Below are 23,409 nucleotides of genomic sequence, written 5' to 3' on the forward strand. Positions count from 1 at the left end.
CTGTCCCCTTCCAACACTTGAATTACCCTTCGAGTACCTCTGACTTAATCAGCATTTTCGCTTTTGTGATCAAGCACACTGGACTCTGGGTATCTCACCTGCACAGGACAGGTCACAGCTGGGCAAGTCCTGCTTCCAGACATGAGTCTTCCTCTGCCTGCTCAGGTGTGGGCAGTGGGAGGAGAGGCAGCTGATCAGAGCAGGGCTGCCTTGGCTCGGTGTGTGTGGGGACTGGGAGGTGCTGCCACAGCTGGGCAGGAGCTGTGCCAGAGGCTGCTGCCCACCTGACCAGCCAGGGGTGATCTCAGAGAAAAGTTCTCTTTGCTCTGGGAGAAGTCAGCATTGAGACTGTCCCCCTCCTCTCCAGACCCAAACACACCCCTCCCATAAATTGCAGCATTTACAGCTCCTTCACCAGGCTCCTCAAGGAGATGCAGCCCTGGGGAAGGGCAGGCAGGGCCAGGGACACTCCTGGGGGAAGGTGGGGCTGGGTACAGCTCAGGTTATCTCTGTGTTGCTGGCACAACTGAGCCAGTACTGAGTGCTACTAGGAAATCAAACGCTCAGCCTTCCTGGTGCTTCTCCTGCAGCCCTGCCTTGGTCACGTAGGCCTGTGCCCATGCTGAGCTCAGGCAGCTATCACAGGCAGAGCAGAGAGTGTATCTGTGCTGCCCACAGCCCGGGCCCTGTGCCACAGGCAGGGAGTGCCTGCTCTGGAAAGGCACAGGACAGGAATTTGCTTTAATCGAATGTGTGGCATTATTGGGGCTTTGCTTTGATGATTAGTGCAAAGGATGTGGGCTCCTTCCAGCAAAGCTTCACTGCTATACCTTGCAGGGCAGCTAAAGCAGTACGTGATCTGGCTTGGGCTGCTGAGGCTAGGTCCAGGCAGGGAAGGGAAGTGTCCACTAAGGGCAGAAATGGACGTGTGGGGCTTTGTACCAGGCACGGTGGGAGCTGACCCTAGGGAGAAGGCAACCCTCTGCTGCCACTGCCAGCACTGTTTTCCAAGATAAAACTTCTAGGCCTAGCCTTTAGATAAAAGTGAATGCTTTTAAGTCCTGGTCAGGCTGCTTTATTATCATCATCTTCTTCTTCATGATCTTTTGTCCATCTTCAGCTGGTTCTGCAGCATGAGCAGTATCAGACCAGACTGCAGTTTCCTGCATGAGCAAATTGTCTTCCTTGGGCTTTGTGCTGAGCAAGGGAGACACGATGGTGCCTGGCAGAGGGAAGGGTCTGGCTGCTCCTGGCACAGCTTCAGCCTGGTGCCTCTTCACACTCCCAGCAGAAGGGCACTGAAATCGGAGCCACTTTGAACTGTGAGGGGAGAGCCTGCAGTGTTGTCCACGAAAACAGAGGCATACTGCCCAGCCTGGGGGGAGAGAGGGGTTAGCAGGGCCAGGACACCTCCCCTGGGCACCAGGCATGGCCTGGCAGAGCCAAGGAGAGAGCTCTCCCCTGCACACAGCAACCAAGAGCTGGAGGAGCTGCCCCTAGCCTTCCTTCTGGGGAAAGAGCAGCACAAAGCCTTTAGGGCAGCCCAGCCACAGTCTGTGCTAGCAGCGCTCTGCCCTGACTGTCTAGGGGGCTTGGAGGTCACCTGAGAAGCAGACCCGACCCAGCCCAGGGCTGGGGCCATGGAGGGCACCTTCCTGCCCGGTTCTGTCCCCGGTGGAGCTGGCAGCACTAACCTGCAGGTAAAGGGTGCCCGTGACAGAGACGGTGAAACGGTCCCCGCCGCTCTCCAGCCGGGATACGGTCTCCAGCTTGCTGCACAAGAGGGAGGGCGGTGCTGGGGGGAGCAGCCTCTCCTTTCCCAGGGCTGCTGGGCTCCTTCCCCCCTCCCCGGCCGTGCCGTACCTGTTGTGCTGGCAGCGGGACTGCACACAGATCAGCACCCGCAGGCGGCTCCCGCGGCATCCCTGCCCCTTCCTGCGCGGCTCCCTGCGCACTGTGACAGGCGGGCGGTGAGAGACATCCCAGACCGCCCGGCAGGGCCCCGGGGCTGTCTGAGGGCTCACCGATGTGCAGCGTGCTGCTGAAGGTGTAGTATCCTGCCATGGGGGCCGTGTACTGCCCGCTGGTCAGGTTCAGCCCCGGGCCACGGTGGAACATCCCGTCGCTCTCAGGCTGGGATAGGGAATGGCTGGAGTTAGAGGAGTCCCTGTGCCAGGGCAGGTGTCGCTGCAGACGGGGAGAAGGGGCAGGCTGGGCACTTACAATGTAGAACAAGCCCAGCTCCTGCCACATCTTCTGCTCCACAGGAATGTCTTCACGCGTTTGGCAATGGAACGCTGCTTCCACACGGCGCTGGGCCCCGGCCTGGGGGTTGCCTTTGCTGCTTTCCTCCTCCTTACACCCTTCCCCAGCTGTCCTGCGCATCTTTGCCATGCCTGACCCCAAACCCCACCGAGTCTGACGTTAGGAGGGGAACCTTCACTTTTCCCGGCTCTGCTGCCCAGCCCTGCTTTGCCTCGTCCTGCCGTCCCCACAGTTCCCGCCCCGGGTCCCCCACCCCGGTACCTCTGAGCAGGACCTGCAGCTCTCTCAGCAGCTCCTCCGGCATCGCGGGGGCGGCCGGGGCATCCCCTGTCCCGCCGGCCTGCGCGGCCGCCGAGCTCGCTTTTCCCGTGTGAGCCCCGGTCCCGGCGCGGCCCCGATCGCCGCTCCCCGTCCCGGGGCTCCCGGCCAGCAGCATCCACGCCTGCCGGGGGTCCACGCGGGCCGCCCCGGGCCCCCCACGTCCCGCGGCCGCTCCCGGGGCCGCCCGCGGGGGCTCGGTGCCGGTGCCGGCGGCGTAGAGGAGCAGCAGGCACAGCTCCGGCAGCCGCATCCCGCCGCCGCTACCGGGAGGGCGGCCCCGGCCCCGCCTCGGGCCCGCCTCGCTGCCGGGCTCTGCCCTCGGGCCGCGGGGACCTGCCCTCGGGTCAAACCCCCCTGGGCCGTGGGGAGCAGTAGGGTGCCTGCAGCGGGAGATGCGCACCCCGCCCCCGGCGCTCCTCAGCCCGGCGTGATTTTAACGCTTCCAAAATACCCAACAAGCGGAGGTGGAACAGCTGAACTGTCCAGCCGCGCTGGCTGTGGGCCCAGCCGTCGGGGAAGGGTCGTCTTGTGCTCACCCATCCCTGTGCCACCGGTACCGTCAGAGACATGGGCTGGGGCAGGAGTCACCCAGTGCCTCACCATGGCCATGCATCACTTCCCTGGGGTGCATTGCTGCATATCCCAGGAGAGAAACCAGGATTATGCACAGCCTGCTGCCCCCAGGTAGCAATGTCAGGCTTTGATGGGATGAACCACACTTTGGGAGGAGTTGAAATACCCTAAAATCTTTAGGGTTTTGGAGGGGGGGGAAAGTGCAGTTCTAAAACAACCACAAACCCACAAATGAAAAGAGGAGAAGATTAACCAAAGCGTTTTTATAAGGAAAAGCCTTTTCCAGGGCCAAATTTGCCCAAGAGAGCCACCAGCTGCAGTAGTGGGGGACAACATGCTCCTGATGCCCCAGCCAGCCTGCACAGGGGTTTCCACCTCCCATTCACCAACCTGAACAGGCAGCAGAAAAAGGGGAGCGTGGATGCATAGGGTGGCAGACTCTCCTACCACCCATGGTCACCCTGGAAAGGTTCTGTCCACTTGGAAGTGTCCATGAAGATGGAGGAGGAGCTGTGGAAGAGCCAGAGACAGGGCAGGGAGCCCTCACAGGTCCAGAGGTCCTTGGTGCAGTCATACACCTCCATTTCTACCCGGTAGTCCCCGTCCATGCCCTTCCAGTGGCCACCGGTGACAAAGAGCCGGTCACCCAGTGCCACCATCCCACCGTTCTCATGAAGGGTGTGTAGGAGCTGCACCTGTGGGAGGGACAGGGTGAGATGAAGGACTCCTTGGTGACCTCCTACTCCTACCACAGAGGACAGTGACCCACCAGCTGTGTCCTCCTACTCCTTTCTGTGGGATTTGCCTTGTGTGCTTGTGATGGGGAGCAGGGAAGGAAGGAATGGGGCATCCTCAGCTCTGCAGGTGTTAATAAAGCCAAGGGATGAGTGGGTAGGAAGGAAAGGGGGATGCTGGCACTGAGGGGAAGCAGCTGGGAACACCATCCCCCTATCCCTGGGAGACTGATCATGCATGGTCCCACATCCCACCTTCTGCCAGATGTTGGCCTCTGGGTTGTACATGTAGACTTTCTTGGTGTTATCCCCGATGAGGTAGATGAGCCCGCGCAGAGTGGCACAGCGCGGGGCTGACAGGTACTTGGGGATGAAGGGAGATGTGATCACACTCCACAGATCTGCAAGGAGCAGTCATTAGCAGTGCATCCCACCCTTGGCTCTGGATGCAGCTGCCAGTTGCTGAAAAAAGCATTGCTATTTCAGGGGCAATTTGAAAGGGAGGAGGCAGACCAGCCAGGCAGACTGGCACCCACAGTCCCCGTCCAGTCCAGGGTCTTGCATAAAAAATAGTGGGGGGTGGGGATGTGGTTTGTAGTGGTGCTGTGGGATGGGAAGGAGCCTGCTTGAGAAGGTGACATTGTCACAGGGCATTAGTTTCTTCCTAAGGCAGGCAGCCTCCCCCTCCCCAATGCCTCAGAGATTCCACTCCATGGAAGCTCAGGTCTGGGCTGTGTCACACATCTGTGACTCAGGTCTGTGCTGCTGACAGCCACACTCCTGGGGCTGTGGGCCCTGTGCCACAGCTATCATCACACCCCATCAGCACCTGCTCACATCCCACAGGACCATGCCTGGCAGTCCAGGGGGGTCACCAGCCTGGGGGTCCTCTCAGTCCCTCTCCCAGGGACAGCACTGGTAGGCTGTGGCAGCAGGGTCGAGTCTCACCTTGGACAGGGTTGTAGCACTGCAGAGTGAGGGCGTTGTACTTGACAGCACAGGAGCCCACCAGGTAGAGCTTGCCCAGGCAGCTGGCAGCTGCAAAATTGCTCACGTACTTGAGGGCCGGGCTGATGGCACACCAGCTCTTGTTGTAGGGGTCATAGCGCTCCACCTCCACCACATCCACTGTCGTCCCTGCAGGGTGACAGGACACTGCAGCCACCCTGCTGCTCTGGGGCACCCATGGACCCCACCCCAGCAGCACCCACGGGGTGTCTGCAGCCTTACCCCCGATGACATAGATCTCCCCGTTGAGGACAGCGCTGGTGTGGTTTGTCCGGGCTCTCAGCATGGAAGCGATGGGATTCCACACACCGTCCCTGGGGCAGAAGCACCAGGCCTGTGTCGTTGACCATGTGTCATTCTGGGAGCCCCGGGAGCCACCTAGAGAGGGACAGGTCAGGTGGGCCACCCTCTCCCAGTGCACTGTCCCTGGGTGTTCCTTGCCAGGGGCCTGATTTGCCCAAGCAGAGATTAAGGAGAGGGTTTTGCTCAGAGAGGAGCCTCTGCCCCCACACCAGTGCCTCATGCTCATGTCATTGTCCCCTGTCCTCCATCCCTGCTCCTTGAAGCCCCCACCTGCACCAGCAGCCCTGGCACTGACCTGTGACATACACATCGTTGTTCAGAGCCACCAGGGAAAAGCCCCATTTGTTGTAATCAGGGAAGTCAGGCAGAGCCATCCATCGCCCTGAAACCCACAGAGCCAAGCAATGACCCCACAGCCAGTGATGGCACTTTTTAAGCCACCCCTGTTTCAAGCCCATCTCAACCCACCCAGTGTCTCCCTAAACTGACACTGGTTTGGCAAGAGGTGGCTTCGGGGTAGACAGATGGTTAATTAACATGGAGGGAGGTGGAGGAAGTGAGGGGCACTTACTGGTTTTGGGGTTGTAGAAGGCGAAGTTCCTGGTGGCAGCCGGCGTATCCAGCCCTCTCTCCTCATCCTCACCATCCTCCAGCACACGGCCACCAACCACCACCAGCACCTCCTCCAGCTTCTGTGGTGGGCTTGGGGGGTTCTTCAGGGCACCGGTGCCACTCTGCCCCTGATGAAGAGGCCAGGGTGGGGCCATGAGGCTCCTCCTTCCTGGCCCAGGGAGCGGCATTTAGGGGAAGGGGGTACCCACCGTGGTGCGGGATCGGACAACGAGGGCCTTGCTGGCGTCTGAGTCACGAACAAGAGGCTCAGTGGCAAGGAGGTTCTGCAGGTACTGGTCAGGCAGCGAGACAAGGTGGGTCAGCTCCAGCAGCTCCGGCAGGAACTGTGCTCGGGATGCCGGGTCGTGCCGTACCCAGCGCAGCACGGCCTCAACCAGGCTCCGCTCCTCCTGCACCTGCAGCTGGTCATTGGAGAGGTAGACAGCCAGCCTCTCCTTGGAGAGCTGGAGGAACTCCTCCTGAAGAGAGACGGCTTCAAAGTTCTCCTGCAAGAAAGACCAGGCCTTGGAGGAGACCTCAGGGCAGCCGTGGCTCTCACCAAACTCACAGATACCTAGGCAGTTGGTGGCATCCATCTGCTGCCGGAGGTAGCGGCTGCAGACCTTCTGGATTGCAGGGAAGTGGAGCTGGCTGGAGGTCCTCATCAGCCCCTCCACGTTGCCCTGGTTGATGGTGACCTTTCCCGTGTAGGCAAAATCAAGCAGCATCTCCAGCGCGCCGGGGTCTACTTCCTTTAGCTCCACCCGCGCTGCGATGCTCTCAGCAAAGTCACCGGAGAACATGGCATAGAAGTAGTGGCTGCACAGGGCCAGGATGCCTCGGTGGCAGGGAAACTCCCGCCCGCCCGCCACCAGCGTCACGTCGGCCAGTTTGGGGTTGTTGGTGCGGAACTGCTGCAGCCCCTCCAGCACGCCCTGGGCGTGCGAAGGCAGGCAGAAATCAAAGTCGTCCATGTTCCTCACCATGGTGCCGGGGATGGCCGTGGGGCCTGGCAGGCGGGCGGTGCCCGAGCGGCGGGAGGCGAGGGTGTCCCTGCTAGGAAAAGGCGACTGTGTCTCCCTCTCCCCGCCGAGACACCTCCCGCCTTCCCAGCGCCCGAGTCACGGGCAGCAGCGGCTGCACAAGCGCTTCCCACAGCCTCCCTCCCAGGGCGGCCGTGTTTTCTCCTCACCACGCCGCAGCTGCCCTGCCGGGGCAGCGACCGGACCTTTGGGGATGGTTTTCGGGGTGTTTTGAGCCCTCTCGGCGCGGTGGCTCCCGCTCTCAGCAGTGCTCGGCAGCCCGGGCGGCCCGCGGGAGGGAAGGGACCGCGGTCCCGGCGCTGGGCAGGGACACGCCGCATGACACGGCATCAGCCGGGACGGGGGTATTCGCTATTTTTAGGCGGCACCTGGACACCGCTCCCAGCTCTTAAAGGCACCGCACGGGCAGAGCTCTCGCCGCCGCCCACCCTCGTCGTTGCCCCATCCCGCGGCGCTGTTGCCTCTAGGAAAAGCTTCCCCCTCGCGGAGGGGAGGCCGGGCACCGAGCCTGGAGGGACAAGCTCCCACAGCACCCTCCCTCCTCCCCTTCGGCAGCGGGGGGTCCCCTCCTCGCTGCTCCGGCTGGCCCTGCCGCTGCCGCTATAAATAGAGGTCGTTATCTCACTCCGCGGCGGCCGAGGCTGAACGCCCGCCCCGGCCGAGGGGGAGCTGGGCTGCTGAGGCGGCCCGCCCGGCTCAGCTGCTTTCTTCACCGCCCCGGAAAGCCTCGCTCAGCTGAGACAGAACCGAGAAGGTTTTTATTGAGGCCGCGGCCTCCGACGCCCCTCGGCATCACTCCTCCAGGCTGAAGATCTCGGCCTCCTTCTCCTTCCAAAAGGCGAAGCTGCGATCGATGTAGCGACAAATCTCGTCCCCGTCCTCCCCGGCCGGGCCGTGCCGCTGGGCCGGGCCGGGCCAAGTCCCGAAGTACCGCGCCTTGATGTCGTCGAAGCCGTCGCGCCACCCGCGCCGCCCGGCCGCGATCTCCTCGATGACGGCGCGGTGGAAATCCCGCACCGCCCGCCAGCCGTGCCGGCCCAGCTGCTCGAACACCTCGAAACAGAGCAGGTGGCGGCCTCGGCGCTCCTCGGGGGACAGGTCCTGCTCCAAGATGCGGAAATAGCCCAGCATGAACAGCTCCAGCGACAGGCTGTCGTAGTCGGCCGGGCCGCCCCCCGCCGCCGACACGAACTGCTCCGGGGAGAGCAGGGTGCGGGCGGGGGGCGGCGGCGGCGGGCGGCGGGAGGCGGCGTCCCGCCATCCGCTCAGCAGCCTCTGGATGGCCGCTCTCTGCCGCGCCAGGCGCGCCGCCGCCCGCGCCCCGCTCCCCGCCGCCGCCCGGGGCTCCCCGGCGCTGGGCTGGAGCGGCGCGTAAGCGGAGCGTCTCCAGTGGCTCAGGAAGAGCATCACGATCCGCTCCTTCCTCAGGCTGCCCCACTCCGGCCCCGGCTCCGGCCCCTTCCCCTGCCGCGGGGAGCCGCCGCCGCCGTCGGAAAACGCCTCCTCGCAGCTGATGCCCGAGTCGCTGGCGGCCTCGGCCTCGCCGCCCCCGGCCGGGGCGCTCCCCGCCGCCCCCCAGGCGGGCTCGAAGGCTCCGCGCAGGCTGCGGACGCAGACCCCGCACTGCCGGATCTCCCGCTGGGCCAGGCTGCCCCCCGGCTCCCGGGGATGCCCGCCGGCCGCGGGGAGAGCGGAGGTGGCGGCGGGGAGAGCGGAGGTGGCGGCGGGCGCGGGGGCGGCGGCGCGGGGCCCCCAGAGCCCCTCGGCGTTGCCCAGCAGCGCGGCCAGGCTGTTGACGGCGCCGGCCAGGCGGCTGCACCAGAGGGGCAGGGGCTGCCCCGGGGAGGGCGGGGGGCTGCGCACGGAGATGCTGAGCAGCGGGGCGGGCAAGAGGGCGCGGAGCTCCCGCACCAGGCGCCGCAGCTCGCTCTGGTACACCTCGCCGCGCCGCCGCAGCCGCAGGCTCTCCACCGCCCTCTCCAACTGATGCAGGTCTGCCTCGGTCAGCAGCTCCCCGAACGGGCCCAGCACGGCTTGGTGGGAGGCCGAGAAGCTCCAGGAGCCCGCATCCTGCGGAGAGAGGCGGTCAGCGACTTCCGACGGCCGCTCGCCCTCTACTCCCCGTGCCCCTCGTACCTGCCCTCCCGCCGGGTCCTCGTCCGCCAGTCGGGCCCGCAGCCGCCGCACCATCACCTGCCGCTTCCACTCGGGGATGAGCCGGCCCCGCTCGTCGTGCGTGGGCACCAGGGATTCCGCGTCCACCTCCGCGGGGTCCGGCCCGGGGGGCCCCGCCGGCCCAGGCGCCCCGTCCTGTGCGGGTAGAGTCACGGGGGGCTGAAGGGGTGCGGCCGCCGAGGGGACGGGCCGGGGGCCGCGGGCCGAGCCAGCGACCTACCGAGTGGGCGAGGAAGGGCGCCGGGATCCTGGCCCGCTGCGAGGGCTTGCGGAGCTTCAGCTCCGCCGGCACCGACCTGCCGGGCTCCATCCCCTGCCGGGCCGGGCGGCTGCTGGGGGCAGAGGCGCGGGCCTCCTCCTGGGGGAGGGCAGCAAGGGGAGGTGGGCCCCAACACCTCCAGGGCCCCCCAGCTCAGGGGTGACCCGACACATCAGCCCGGACCTTGGGGAGAACCCTCCTCGGGGGACAGCCACGGGTGGATCTGATTCCTTCAGAGAACGGGACGGAGCTGAGGAATCCCTGAGGAATCCCCCGCTATCCCCCTGCAGCCACGGACCGAGCCCGGGGCCGCCCCACGGCCGCCAGCCCTTCTCTGGCATCCCATGCCCGTCCTGCCGCTCCCTGCAGTGACAGGCTGGCATTCCTTGGGATGGGGGTGCCCCAGCCCCAGCCCCAGCGGCTCTTACCTGCTGCAGGGGGCTGAGCTGGCTGCTCAAGTTCGAGGGTCGGGTCCTGTGGTGCCCTGCTCAGGGAACACCCAAGGGTGGTGTCGCTGCACCCCCAAAGTCCCTGTGTGGGAAGCAATAAACAATACGGGGCAGGAGGGGAGGCTGGAGTGGCCGAGCAGCCCTGGAGAGGGCAGGGCACAGAGGCATTGAGCATTGTATTAATATTTGATGGGGCATCGAGTGGCAGCACCAGGGCTCAGTGGGTGGAACTGGCGCCGTTCCTGGAGATAGTGGCTTGGTGACTTGGCTCCGAGCCTTGTCCTGCTCTTGGGGCAATGGAGAATGGCCGAGGCTGGGCATGGCCCCAGGCCAGGTGTTGGGGACAGAGGAAGCATCTTGCACAGAGGCTCCGAGGACAGGTTCTGGCACTGGGGGATGCTCAGCAGAGGGTTCTGCTGCACTGCTGCCTGGGCACTGGTTACTGGCATTCAGCCACATTTGTGTTCCTTCCCTCCACTGCCATCCATTATATATGGCTAGGATGGGCTCGTGGGGCTCACTTACATGTGAGAAATTCAATCGAGGGGCTGGAATAAAATTAAGAAGCAGCAGATCTAAGCCTATAAACACTGATTAGCTGGCGAGGATCCATTACACAGTCAGCCTCTCAAGCCTCCTGGCTCCAGTGCAGGCTGACACCCAGCTCTCATGGGGAGGATGCTGCCCAGCAGTGGAGCCACAGCGTGAACACAGGTCATGCTTTGCTGTAGGAGGGGGGAATTTGCTGAAAGCCCTTTGGTAAAGGCTTGTGCCAGGGCTGTCTCCCCCAGCCTGGAGAGCTTCTCCTGGGATTGCAGCTCTCCACAGTGCAAGGGTGTGCAGGAGCATGAGAGAAGAGAAGGTTCTGCCCTGAACCTCCATCTCTGCCTCTTTTCTCGCCTGTTCTTTCCTGTTCCTCAGGAAACCAGGCACTGGCCCCTTCAGGATCTGCTCAGAGAGTTTCAGGGGACTATGTCTTTTCCTTTCCCTCTTCTCGCTTTCCATTTCCTGGCTACATACCCACAAGGATGAGCAAAGCAGCACATCAGCAGAAACAACCAAGGATGGCCTCTCTCCTCCAGTTCCAACAACCCCCTCCACCAGTTCATCCCTCTCCAGCAGTTCTTCAGCCTTATCCCATCCTCTGCCCAAGTTCCCACAGCCATACCCTTCCCTCTCCCACAGCTCCCACTGCCCCAGTCCTGCAGGAATGAGCAAACAGACAGAAGAAACCAGGCAAGGCCCTTCCCAGCATCCTGGTTTTCATTTCAGAAGGGCCATGGAGGATCCACATCAAACGGGATCCAGGGGAGGAGGTGCCCGTGGTCCCCTGGGCCAGCTCTTCTCCCCCGCTCCCTCGGGGGCCACAATGGACCTTCCTGCCCCGGCCCGTTCCTGTCCAGCTCCTCCAACCCTCTCCGGCCACTCTGCCGGGCCCGGGGGGGCTCCGTGCCCCGTCCCCACCGGGGAATGTCCGGCCCCGGCCACTCCAGGAGCCGCCTCCTCCTCCTCCTCCTCCCGCCGCCCCCGCAGCGCCAAGGGCCGGCCCGGGCTCGGTGTCCTGCCTGGGCAGCAGGCGGATGGCCCCGATGGGCCCCTGGCACACCGGGCAGGTGGCGGCGGCCTCGGGGGCAGCCTGGGGCTGGATGCAGGCGTGGCAGAAGACGTGTCCGCAGGGCTCCACGGCCGCGGGGCTTTGCAGGAAATCCACGCAGATGCGGCAGACCCTGACGGGCCGGGCCGCCGGCGGCTCCTGCCCGCCCTCTGCCACAGAGCAGTAAAGGAGGCCAGGAGGAATCAGTCAGTGAACACCTCAGGAGGAGAAGGAATGACCCCACACACCCCATATCAGGGCACTGGCTGCAGCCCCAGCCCTGCTGGGTGGGCTCCATTCTTTGCCAAAGGCTGGATGTGAAGCAGGAGCTCAGAAGTCACAGGAAAAGCAGGGAGCAGAAGGGAATTGCTGCTGCATTGCTGCTGCAGTGCCCAGACAAAAAAGCAGATGAAATGGGGCTCTTGGGTGCTTGATGCTGCCACCTCCTTATTTCTCTCAGGAGAAGGATGAATATCAGGTTTTGCAGCAGACTTGCACTGCAAGATTAGTAAGACACAGCAATCATTCTGCTATTGAAAATGTGAGTATAAAACTTTCAAAGGACAAAAATCTGCCAGAGCTGTAAATCCTGATCCTGAGTTGTAAGGAAATGTGCAGCCACTCTTCTAAGAACCTTAAAGCTTATTTTGGTAATCTATTTCTCTTTTGAAGTATTCTGTAAAAATCGCTTATGTCAACAAATCTGTTAAAACAGAGAGTGGAAGTTGGTGCCAAGTTTTAGAGAAAGAAAGGAGAAAAGAACAGCCCATGGTAAGCACAGTCCCATGTAATGTACTGGAGACTGCTGAGGCCACAGACACACAAAAACATGTCACTACACACTCTATGCTTGCCTTAAATCTAGACAAGAGCAAAATAACTTGCAATTTTTTCTGCTGCCCAGCCTCACTGCTTTCTGCCGTTGCTTTGTGCTTTTCACTACACTTTAACCCAACACCCCATGTCCGCGAGACCCTGGCGGCTCTGGCCAGTAGTTTTTGCTACACTTTGTTTGCCACCCTGGGTGTGCCCACCTCTGCAGTTCCAGCTGCCGCTGCGAGGTCCCTGCTGCAGCCCATTTTGCCATCCGGAGGGGCACCGGGACTGGAGTTTGTGAAGAAAAGCCCCTTTTCCCTCTCCCCTCACGGGAGCCGCCATTGCCGTGTGGGGAGCAGCACAGCGCCCCCTGCAGGCGCAGGGGAATCGCCGCACCCCCTGCCCGGCCGGGAGCCCCCAGCGCCCCTGGTGGCGGTGGCCGGAACTGCACCCAGGGGAAAGTGCCACAGCCCGTGGGCGGGTTCTGGTTCTGTTCGGTGTTGCTGCCCTTGTTTGGTTGCCTTGTTTATATATATATATATATATATATATGTGTTAAGAATTGTTATTCCTTTCCCTATATCTTTGCCTAAAAGCCTTGTAATTTCAAAGTTATAATAATTTGGAGGGTTCCCATCTTCCTTGAAAGACATCTGTCTTTTGAACCAAGACAACATGGAATTGTGACTTAGGAAGACAAACAGCATCACTCCACACATCCCTGTCCTCCTCCTTCTTCCACCCAGCTTTATATGCTAAGCATGATGCCATAAGGTCTGAAATATCCCTTGGGTCAAGTTGGGGTCACCTGTCCTGGGTGTGTCCCTTCCAAACTTCCTATGCACTCCCAGCACTCTCCCCATTTGGCCATATAAGTGGCAGGGAAGGCTTTGGCTCTGTAAAAGTTCTGTTCAGAAATAACAAAAACATTTCTAGATTAGCAACCCCAAATTCAGCACAAATCCAAAACATATTCTTGCCAGCCACTGCCTGGAAGAAAATTAACTCTACCCCAACCAAAACCAACACACCTATATAAGCTGAAATCTTATTCAAGCTGGTGATAAAACATAAATACATTAATATATTTTTATCAATCTTAATCCTCTAACTTTTATTTAGATTACAGTACTAGTTTACAGGTATTCTGCCACACGAAAGGGAATTTTCAATTTTCCATTAATAGATTTTAAAGCATCTTTAGAATCTCCCAACATTCACAATCTCCCTCATCTTACTTGATTTAGGTAGGATTTCTCCTTTTCCTCATGTTCATCCTGATTATACAAAGGTTTATCACTTCCATCATAGCCACTTTCAATTAATATATTTTAATCCTAAACCAGGATTTTTCAACTCCCAAAATGCCGAAAACCGTAATTTGATTAAACAGCCATTTTTGATATGAATAAATCAGAAGCAGAAGAAAATACAGCCCCAAGCTTCCCTGTATCCTGACTCCTCAGTCTGTACCACATGTGCACAGTGGTCTGAAATGAGCCCAGGCATCACTGACCCTGCCTGTGCCATAAGCACCTCCAAGGCTCTTACACTGGCATGCCACGGATAAAGGTGTTGATAAAGTGAACTGAGAAAGTATTTTTCAGCTGTTAGGACACTCCTCTGGGCCTGGGAAACAGCAGATCTGAAATTTGATCTCTCACTTCCAGGCAGATGCTTTTAGCAGCAGATGGCCACTTCTCCCACTTGGACCTCTGATTTACCTACCTGAGCACGGGATCTTCTTCCACTGTTCAGAGAGAGGAGTCCTTCTCCTGTGAAACTGGGGGTCCCTCCCACAGGAGACAGCTCTCTGTGAATGTCTCCAGCTTGGTTACAACCTCACGGGCAGCAGTCCTCCCAAAACTGCTGCAGTGTGGGTCACTCTTCCACGGGGTGCAGCCCTCCAAGGACAGGCTGCTCCAGCCTGGGAGGAGGAACCTCTTTCTCCTCCAGGTCTCCCACTGGAGCACAGCCTCCTCCAGGCATCCACCCACTCCAGCCTGGCCACCTTCCCTACGGGCTGTGGGTGGATCTCCCATCCCCTGTGGATCCCCAGGGGCTGTGGGTGGATCTCTGCACCCCTGTGGATCCCCAGGGGCTGTGGGTGGATCTCTGCACCCCTGTGGATCCCCAGGGGCTGTGGGTGGATCTCTCCATCCCCTGTGGATCCCCAGGGGCTGTGGGTGGATCTCTCCATCCCCTGTGGATCCCCAGGGGCTGTGGGTGGATCTCTCCATCCCCCATGGATCTCCATGGGCTGTGGGTGGATTTCTCCATCCCCCATGGATCTCCATGGGCTGTGGGTGGATCTCTCCATCCCCTGTGGATCCCCAGGGGCTGTGGGTGGATCTCTCCATCCCCTGTGGATCCCCAGGGGCTGTGGGTGGATCTCTCCATCCCCTGTGGATCCCCATGGGCTGTGGGTGGATCTCTCCATCCCCCATGGATCTCCATGGGCTGTGGGTGGATTTCTCCATCCCCCATGGATCTCCATGGGCTGTGGGTGGATCTCTCCATCCCCTGTGGATCCCCAGGGGCTGTGGGTGGATCTCTGCACCCCTGTGGATCCCCAGGGGCTGTGGGTGGATCTCTCCATCCCCTGTGGATCCCCAGGGGCTGTGGGTGGATCTCTCCATCCCCTGTGGATCCCCAGGGGCTGTGGGTGGATCTCTCCATCCCCCATGGATCTCCACAGGCTGTGGGTGGATCTCTCCATCCCTGTGGATCCCCATGGGCTGTGGGTGGATCTCTCCATCCCCCATGGATCTCCATGGGCTGTGGGTGGATCTCTCCATCCCCTGTGGATCCCCAGGGGCTGCAGGGGCACAGCTGCCTCACCAAGGTCTCACCACAGCCTGCAGAGGAATCTCAGCTCTGGCCCCTGGAGCACCTCTGGCTCTCTTTCCCCACTGACCTTGGTGTCTCTGTATTGTTTCCCTCACATGTTTTCATCTCTTCTCTGGCTGGAATTAACAGTGCACCTCCCTTTGTTTTGATTTTCTTCTTCAATCTGTTATCACAGAGGCTTTACCAGCCTCTCTCACTGTCCCAGCCCTGGCCAGCAGCAAATCCATCCTCAGAGCCATCAGGGACTGGCTCTGCAGGACATGGTGGAAGCTTCCAGCAGCTTCTCACAGAAGGCACCTCTGTGCCCCCCCTGGCTACCAAGAACCAGGCTGTGCAAAACCAACAAACATCCTGCTGAACTGCAGAAGTAGGTCCACAGCACAGCACAGGCAGCCATGGGTCCCAAGGGAAGAAATTCAGTTTACTTTCTGTCACAACTGAACCTCAGACTCCAAGGCTTCCTGATGAAAACAGCCCTCAGCTGTACTTTGGTGGCTTCAGCAGCAGCCTTGGCTCAGCTCAGCATCCTGTACTTGACTGTCATAAATCTTACACATATTCTGCCCTGATGCCTGTGAGGATTCACCTCCTCAGGGAGACCAGGGTGTTACCAAACCCATGAAATAAGGGACAAGTCTGGTGATTGCTGCTACTGCCACTATGACTGCATGGCCAGAGCCTCCTCCCACCAGGGAACATCCTGTTCCCACCTGTATAGAAGCAAATCATTTGTTGGTCAAACTTTTAGAGAAGTCTCTTCAGGCTTCTCCCTTCCTGTTCCACCTACATATTGGATGTGAAAAAAGATCACAGAAACCTGGCACCAAATGGAACAAAATTATTTCTGGACATCAGGACAAGGAGATCTCTGCTCAGAGACCATTAGTTGTGGGCAAAAAGCACCTGGTGTGGGATATGAAAGAGAGACAAGTGTGTGTCTGGGGACACTGGGGCAATGAGGTTGGCATCAGTGTGAAGGTGCACTTGTGAAGGCCCCGGCGTGTGAGAATAAAGAGAAAATACAACAGTGTGTGTCCACGGGGTAAGAGGGAGAGGAAAGACAACAAGCAGACAACTCCAACGTGCTGTCTGGTGAAATGTGTCGTGCTCCAGAGGACAACAAAGCTTTGCAGAGGTAGGGACAGCATATTTTACCTGCTCAAGCACCCTCCCGAGGTCAGCATTGAATGTATTACTTTGTATTCTCTTCTTCCGCGGCTGCAACTATGCACTGCAGATATTCCAGGCTCTTCTCTAAGTCATGGCAGCTGTTCCCGTCCTGTAATGGCCTGCTGGGCATTCAGAGAGGAAATTATGTGAGCTGGTGCCACATGAACATTAGAAGGGTGTTAGAAACAACACGTCAGGGAGAGTGACTGGACCAGGAATGGCCAGTGCTAAGCCATTTCTTCTCCTCCAAGAGACACCAAGAGGTGCAGTGGCAGGAAAGAAGAGGCACCGGGGGTGGGGTGGTGGTGGGGGTGACGGGACCAGAGGGATGGAGAAACGGGGACAAGAGGCACCGTGGAATGGGCGACACTGGATGAGACGCCGAGGCTCAACGCGGAGGAACGAAAAGACACTGGGAGGGAGTCGTCGGTAAGGAAGGGGGTTAAACAGGGAGGTCCCGAGCCCAGCGGAGCTCCCGGGGCCTACCGGCCGTGCCGCCGGGGCAGCCCCGGGGCAGAGGCGTCGCCAGGGCCGCCCCGGGTTTGTTGTAGCAACGGCCGCGATGGCGGCGCGGCCGCCCCTGCCCGACGCGGTGCTGGTGCGGGTCCTGGCGCTGCTGCCGCTGCGGGACCGGCTGCGGGCGGCCAGGTAGGGTGACCCCGGGCGGGACCGGCCAGGTAGGGTGTCCCCGGGCGGGACCGGCCGCCCGCCGCTTCCCCGCCCCGGCGCTGACGGCCGATCGCCTCCCCGCAGGGTCTGCCGGCGGTGGCAGCGGCTGGCGCAGGACCGCGCGGTGTGGACACACGTGGATTTGAGCCCTCACCGGGTACGGGCCGCCCGTCCCCACCGCGGGGCGGGGGCGGAGAGAGCTCCGCTGGGGGCGGGAGGGATGGGGGGAGGCGACATCACCCCACTGTGGACAGAGCCTGAGCCTGGGGGGTCAGGTCACCCCGCTGCAGGCGGCCGAGGGGAACGGGGGGGAATCACCCCACTGCGATAGGGGTGCCCTTCCCGCCCCGTCCCCTGGAACCAGGCCCTTTCCCCCCAGATCACCCGCCGCACGCTGTGGCACCTGGTGCGCCACCGTCTCCCGGGCAGCCTGTGCTCCCTGCGGCTGCGGGGCGCGCCCCGCTCCGGCGGCAAGCAGCGGCTCCTGTCCCCGGCACTGCTGGCGGCCCTGCGGAACCGCTGTCCCCAGCTCCACCGCCTGTGCCTGACCGAGACCGACCTCCGCCGTGTCCCGTACGAGAGCATGCCCGCCTCTGTCACCACACTGGAGCTGAGCCTCTGCGACATCCCCGACGCCTGGTTCCGCGTCTCCCCCTCGGTGCCACCACCACAGGTACGACACCTCGCCATCCACAGCGTTCCCACCTTTTCTGACCATCATCTTGTTGACGTTTCCTCGCAGAACCACTTGAAGACACTGAGCCTTTGCGGCACCTACCGCATCACTGATGTGGGGATCCGAGCTGCAGCTCCACACCTGGAGGAGCTGGAACGCCTGGTTCTGCGGCACTGCATCATCGGTGACGCTGCCATGGTGTTCATCGGGCGCCACATGAGGCAGCTCCGACACCTGGAGATCAGCAACGCCTACTTCCTGACAAACAGGGGGCTGGTTGCTATTGTCACTCTGGAGCACCTGGAGACCCTGTGCCTTGATCTCTATGATTTGGTCTCCCTCGGTACTGTTATCGCTTTGTTGCAAGTGCTGCCCCGCCTGAACCACCTCAAACTAGGTGGAACTTGCTTTGAAGATGAACTCCTCGATAAAATTCAGGAGAATTTTCCACACTGCACCATATCTCACACTCCGTGAATTGCTATCCTTCCTTAGTACACCTGAAGTGCTCCTTTTTTTCTTTGGTAAAGCCTGTTTTCACATACATAGTTTTGGGATAGAATTCCCATTGGCCTTAAAATATTACATTTTTCACATAAATATGTTTAAGAGCTTGTTACGTAAATAACAAAACTTGTTAACAAGCTTTTGGTAGGATTCCCCCCTCCATCTTTTCCATGGATCAGAGGAATAGGAAAGCTGAGAAGCACACCCAGCCTTTGGGAACCCCACTGGCCAAAAACTGTCTGGGGTGATGACAAGTTTAAGCTCTGTCTTCTCCTCTTTCTCAACTGCCAAGGGTTACGCAGCAGCTTAATGAATGCAGAATTCAAGGAGTGAAGTGAGGCACCCTTCTGTCATGGAAAAAACAGACCTGGAAGCCAAAACCTCACAATTACCAGTTCCTTCTCCTTTCCTTCAAATTCAGATCTTCAAGTCACTTGTCATACTGGCCATGAGGATTCCTGAACACCTGGTCTCGAGAACCAGACATCCTGTTTGCCCCCAGACATTGCTGGGCTGTTGTTTCCTCTGGGTTTTGCTGGTACCATCCACATTTTCTCGTCACCTTTTATTGTCTGCATTCACATCCTCCTTCTCCCCATCTCCCAGTATCCTAACACCAGATAACTACCTAAATGTTATGTTGTTATTCTTAATTTTTAGTCTATGTTTTTAAACAAATATTGCATTTATTTTTAAAAACTTGCAAGCTTTTAACTTTCATTTGAACCCTTGTTTTTAGAACTTGAGGGGTTTTTTTAACCTGCTTCAGCATCTCTCCTGTCCCTTAGGACAGCCTTACTTGTGACAAGAGCATCCCATGGAAACAGAGCAGGACAACTAATACCTCAGTTGAGCCTTTTCTGCCCTGTTTTCATCCCAAATACCCCCTGCCCTCCATTCAGCTGCAGCACATGCAGTAAACCTTCGGGTTTCAGACGGTCCTGGATGGCAGTGACCCTCCCTGTGGTGAAATCCTCACTGCTGTCGGGTGACCTTTGTGCCTTTGTCTCTTTTCTGATCCTAAGCCCAGTCTCAGGGTGGCTTCAGGGCAAATATCCAAAGGTAAAACGTTCCAGCTCTGCTTTGGAAGCATCTCAAGGTTGCTGACTTAGTAACTACTGCTTCGTGTTTCTCACAGACAAGGAGATTAACAAAACCTCCAGCATTCCCTGTTCCAGCACTCTCTGGGATGGGGAGAGACAGTACGACAGGAAGAGAGAAAATCAAAACCAGTAAAAATACATCAGTCAGTCAAGGCACAGTGAGATGCAGCAAGAACCTCAATGTTTTCCTGATCTTTGCAATCCTGACAGAACAACAACAGAATTTAATATCTGCACAGTCACAAAACGCCAGTTTTCCATTAACTAATTATATTTATATAATTTATACTGTCTCTCTGAGTTATTCGTGTTTATCTGCTCCCTAGGCCTGTCTGAGGTGTTAATACCTTTCTGGCCCCTAGGTTTGTTTCCTATGCACAGATAGCTCCAGTAGTGTCCCTGGCACACAGCTTTTATAGGGCAGGGACATGGATTTGGGTTGTTACTTTGCTGGGTGTGGTGATAATGATTCACAAGGAGTTAACAATGGTACTGGGGTTTGTTAAAAGTATATATGGTTTGTTTTTCTTTGTCCTACCCTGCATCCCAGTTTCAGTAGCCTGTTTTGGGCGTTTATTAGTAATTGCACCCAGCTTTTTATGGGAGGAGTAGGGGAAGAGGTTTCCCAGCCTTTCATCTCCTCCTTCTCCTTTAAATCTGGTATGTCACCTTTTGAGAATGTTAAGCTTCCCCTGAATGTTAAAGAGACCACTTGGTATTTTATCTGGCAAGCTTTCTCTATATGGTCTGCAGCTTGTCCAGAGTGAGGGCTGAGATGTCTGGAGGGGCTGAGGAGACCCCTGACCCAGGTGTGGAAAATCCTGAGTGGTGTGGGGAATGGGAGAAAATGGGCCAGACTTTGAAGGAATTCTCTGATCCCATAGCCTGGGACGTTCCATGTGAACAAATTCAGAACCCAGATGAGGTGGGGAAATATTTGCAAGAGAACTGCAATGACGACTCTAAGGAGAAAAAGCTCACTGCAATAAGCTGAGCCCTGGCATTTGCTTACTGCACACTGCTAGATACTGTAGGGCAGCAGGCAGAGGCAGGGGGGCAGGGAGATAAATCAGCAGCTACCCCAGTCACTCAGGCTGCAGCAGATACCACAGACACTCAGGTTGTAGCTAAACCAGACTGTGAGCCTAAGCCAATGGCAGTCGCTCCTACTATGGAAAAAAGAACAAAAACAAAACCAATCACCCAGTGAATGATGATGATGATGTGGGGGAAGGACCCTTACAGCCAGCTCCAGTTACTGGCTCAGAAACAGAAGAAATGAGTAGGGAAAGTACAAAGAACTATGGTGTGCCTGAAGTTCATAGGCTGCCAGGGGAAAGAGGACTGAGACTTAATTGTGAATGCAAGTTTCCAAAAGTCCAAGAAAGCTTTTTGTCTCATTTATCTATGTGAGATGTAGCTGGAAACATTCCCATTTAGATTTGGACTGCAAGAGTGGCAGAATGTGACAGCACATACAGCTGAAAAGGAAAATGTGTGACACTGGCATGTTTTGACAGAAGCAGATGTCTGGACTGCCTCTGCCTTAACACATTTCTCTGAGCAAGTAGATGGACACTTCAGACTCTGGGAGACTGAAAGTGCACGATGCTATATAGCTGAGAATGAAAGTGCAGTGCACCATGACTGTGTGTGCAGTTTACAGGCTGCAAGGAAAAATAACTGCCACTCCATTGTGGCGCAAATACAAGTTTGCAAACAGAAGGGAAAGTCAGTAAAGTCCTTCTATTCTGGCACATTTTCTTTGAGAGCAGCAGACTTTGGGTCTCCACATGGGATGGTTTGGAGACAACCACAGTCCCCTCCATCTCTGTCAAGTAGCCAGTGCTGCTCAGCACCTGCACCAGATGTGGCTGCGTGCCCACAAACCAGCCCAAAGCGCTGCTGCCACAGTGGGCACAGAATGAGCCAGGACACAAAGGCTTTGCTACCCTTCCTCTTCCATGTGCAAACCCTTATTGGCACCACACTCACACTGCAAAGCGAGCTTCTTCCCAATTACATGTGCTAATATATTTTTTCACTCTTGCAGAGCCCAGCCACAACACTGAAAGCATGCAACAAAAATGTAACTCATGAAAGAGCCAGGCCCCTTCCCTGGCCCTGGCAGTCACTGGCAGTGGGTAACATACCCAAATAAAAGAGAAGAGGTGCTGAGGGGTCTCCTTTTTGCTGTTAGTGTGTTTCCCTGACTAAGTCAAATCACCCTCTGATCCAGCAGGACTGTTCAGGGAAAGGCACCTCTAACAGGGGATTGACTGACTGATCAGGCACAATGGTCTTGGCTTTCCTGGGAAGCCAACAGAGAAATTAAACACTAAGGGTCAAATAAATCTCCCCACATTAAGGGTTGAGGACACCTTTTCACGTGACACTTGAATTTCCTACACCAGAGGTGTCAGAACACAGAACAGAAAGCTGGAGTTACTCCTTATCTCTACTCAAGTAGCCCACCATGTGCACCTGAATCACTAGGCCTAGCTGGTTCCCTTCCCTTTCCATGGCTCTCTTGCCTTACCTTATGTACCATGCTGCTGCCATGAGTTACCTACCCCTCCCTTGCCTTCCCTCCCTTCTTTGGGTGATCTTGGGGAATTTAATTGCTTTTCCTACTCTCCAGTTCTAGGGGTTAGAACTGCTCAAGTGTTACAGTGGGAATGCAAAAGCCAAACTGTTGAGCTTTTTGTCTGAGTACCTTTAGTCTGTGAGCAATCAGGGAGTCAGGTTTGGCTCCTGGCAGAGACTGAAGGATTCCGACGGTACCCAGAGCTGAGAAGGGAAGGGCTGAGAGCAGGGTGTGCGTGGGTGCAGCGGCAGTTCTGGCCAGCAGCTGACAGGCTTTCTCAGCTGACACTTGTGTGAGCTACACTGTTGCCGGTGGTTTTCAAGTTTGTAGCCGAAGTCCATGAGAGAGAAAAATTTTATTAGTGCAGAGGAGTTGGGTTTGAGCGTGGTGAAAATAGGAGTTTATTCTTGGCAGGGGGAGGCCAGTGATATCTTCCTGTCCTGACACTGTTTATTTGAGAGCAGTGACGTTTTGAACTTGGATGTGCATTTTGGTGGTTTAGAGCTGGACAAGGCGCATTTCCTTCTTTTGCAAGTCCACACCGCCATCGTGTGGTGTGTTGTGTGAGCGCTGACAGTGCCCAGGGAAAAGGGACGCCCTTTCTGTCCCGCACTATTAGCGTGCGAGCAGTTGGTGTAGAGGTTCCTGTGGATCCTGAATCTTCGAGACTGAAACAATGGGATCCTGCACATAGCTGGGAAGGAACACGAATCGTCTCACTGTTGGCTGGCCAATTTATAGATTGTAAAAGCAAAGCAAATTTCAGCATGGTCTCTTTCCTCTCTGGAACATTTTCTGGGGGACCAACTGCTGAACGTTCTTAGTTTTGTAACTGGACTCTGTGAGAACGCAAGGGGAAAGGAAAGGCCAGTGCCTATGTTTTGTTTCAGGACCTACAATAGGAGAACCATTGCTGGACACGTTAAGGTTTGAAGCTGGGTTTTGGAGAGTGAAAGAATCTGATGGCACACGCAGCTGAGCAGGAAAATTCATGACTCCGGGGTGTGGTTGCTTTTCACAACACGTAAGTTAAATGTTGAGACAGCAACAGGTGGGTGAACCAGCGCTGGTCTGCACCCTCCCCTTGCCTCATGTAACCCACACCAAACACACTGGTGCAACAGTGTCGTTTTCTCCTCCGTGCTTTCTACCATAATATTTGCTGAACCTCGGAGTCTAAAGCTAAATGGAATTGTTTCAACATAAGTCTCAGATGGGAACGTGCCAGCACAGATGGTGTTCCCTGACCTTCCCCCTCACAACTGACAACTGGAATTTGGAAGGCAAACAATCGTGTGGCAGCCACTGTCCTCTTGCAGCCTTTAAACCTGGCACCCAACCACGGTGCTCTGCAGGGTCATCCTCAGCCTTATGTAGCATCACAAGCTCCAGTCTCCTGCAGCCTGAAATGTCAATTTGCTGAGGTGCATAACAATGTGTAAGCACAGAAGGAGTCCAGCACACTGCACTTCTGGAGGTGCAAACTGAATATCCAGCATGGGCTCCTGGATGGGAATTACAGTTATTTCCATAGGAAGGAAGGCACATAGGCCCAGTGCTTTAGGCACAGGTCAGAGCGGGCCCAGGGGAGGAAAAGTCCAGGCAGATCCATCTGTCCCAGCAGCTTTTGTCTGGGAGAAATCCTGGGATGTACAGGTGCATTCAGAGTTTCTGCCATGGGCTCCTAGATGAGAA

The 23,409-nt window shown here is 57.5% G+C and overlaps 3 protein-coding genes across 4 annotated transcripts; 1 reads left to right on the top strand and 2 right to left on the bottom strand.

The window, feature by feature from the left end:
• Window positions 1-1,276: 1,276 nt before the first annotated feature.
• LOC310913148 (erythroferrone-like) lies at window positions 1,277-2,836 on the bottom strand (the record flags this gene model as incomplete). Its single annotated transcript, XM_083868282.1, has 6 exons — window positions 1,277-1,375; window positions 1,695-1,773; window positions 1,864-1,954; window positions 2,025-2,133; window positions 2,224-2,396; window positions 2,527-2,836. 6 exons carry the CDS (start codon window positions 2,834-2,836, stop codon window positions 1,277-1,279), a joined length of 861 nt encoding a protein of 286 aa, XP_083724408.1.
• A 604-nt stretch (window positions 2,837-3,440) lies between these two features.
• Window positions 3,441-7,113, bottom strand: KLHL30 (kelch like family member 30). 2 transcript variants are annotated; one of them, XM_083868626.1, is made up of 8 exons: window positions 7,045-7,113; window positions 6,026-6,869; window positions 5,776-5,944; window positions 5,500-5,586; window positions 5,124-5,279; window positions 4,842-5,030; window positions 4,149-4,294; window positions 3,441-3,854 (listed from the first exon to the last, which is right to left on the bottom strand). In XM_083868626.1, the coding sequence occupies exons 2-8, from the start codon at window positions 6,800-6,802 to the stop codon at window positions 3,603-3,605; spliced, it is 1,776 nt and encodes a 591-aa protein (XP_083724752.1). In that variant the 5' UTR covers window positions 6,803-6,869; window positions 7,045-7,113; the 3' UTR covers window positions 3,441-3,602. The 2 variants fall into 2 exon arrangements, with proteins under 2 accessions (XP_083724752.1, XP_083724751.1); XM_083868625.1 differs by having other exon boundaries at window positions 4,842-5,279.
• Window positions 7,114-16,734: 9,621 nt separating this feature from the next.
• FBXL12 (F-box and leucine rich repeat protein 12) lies at window positions 16,735-18,829 on the top strand (the record flags this gene model as incomplete). Its single annotated transcript, XM_083868272.1, has 5 exons — window positions 16,735-16,820; window positions 16,926-16,998; window positions 17,221-17,514; window positions 17,584-17,860; window positions 18,813-18,829. 5 exons carry the CDS (start codon window positions 16,735-16,737, stop codon window positions 18,827-18,829), a joined length of 747 nt encoding a protein of 248 aa, XP_083724398.1.
• Window positions 18,830-23,409: the final 4,580 nt, after the last annotated feature.

This window comes from Zosterops lateralis (genome assembly GCF_965231275.1).
Source record: "Zosterops lateralis genome assembly, chromosome: 10".
Lineage (NCBI taxonomy): Eukaryota > Metazoa > Chordata > Aves > Passeriformes > Zosteropidae > Zosterops > Zosterops lateralis.

Bases quoted from the DNA above. Each gene is read 5' to 3' on its own strand.
- KLHL30 (XM_083868625.1), bottom strand. From the start codon at position 6,802: ATGGTGAGGAACATGGACGACTTTGATTTCTGCCTGCCTTCGCACGCC. The intron at 5,280-5,499 runs GTCAGTGCCAGG...GTCCCTCTCTAG, and splicing joins CAACGATGTGTATGTCACAG to GTGGCTCCCGGGGCTCCCAG. The intron at 4,295-4,841 runs GTGAGACTCGAC...TGCTCCTTGCAG, and splicing joins GTGCTACAACCCTGTCCAAG to ATCTGTGGAGTGTGATCACA.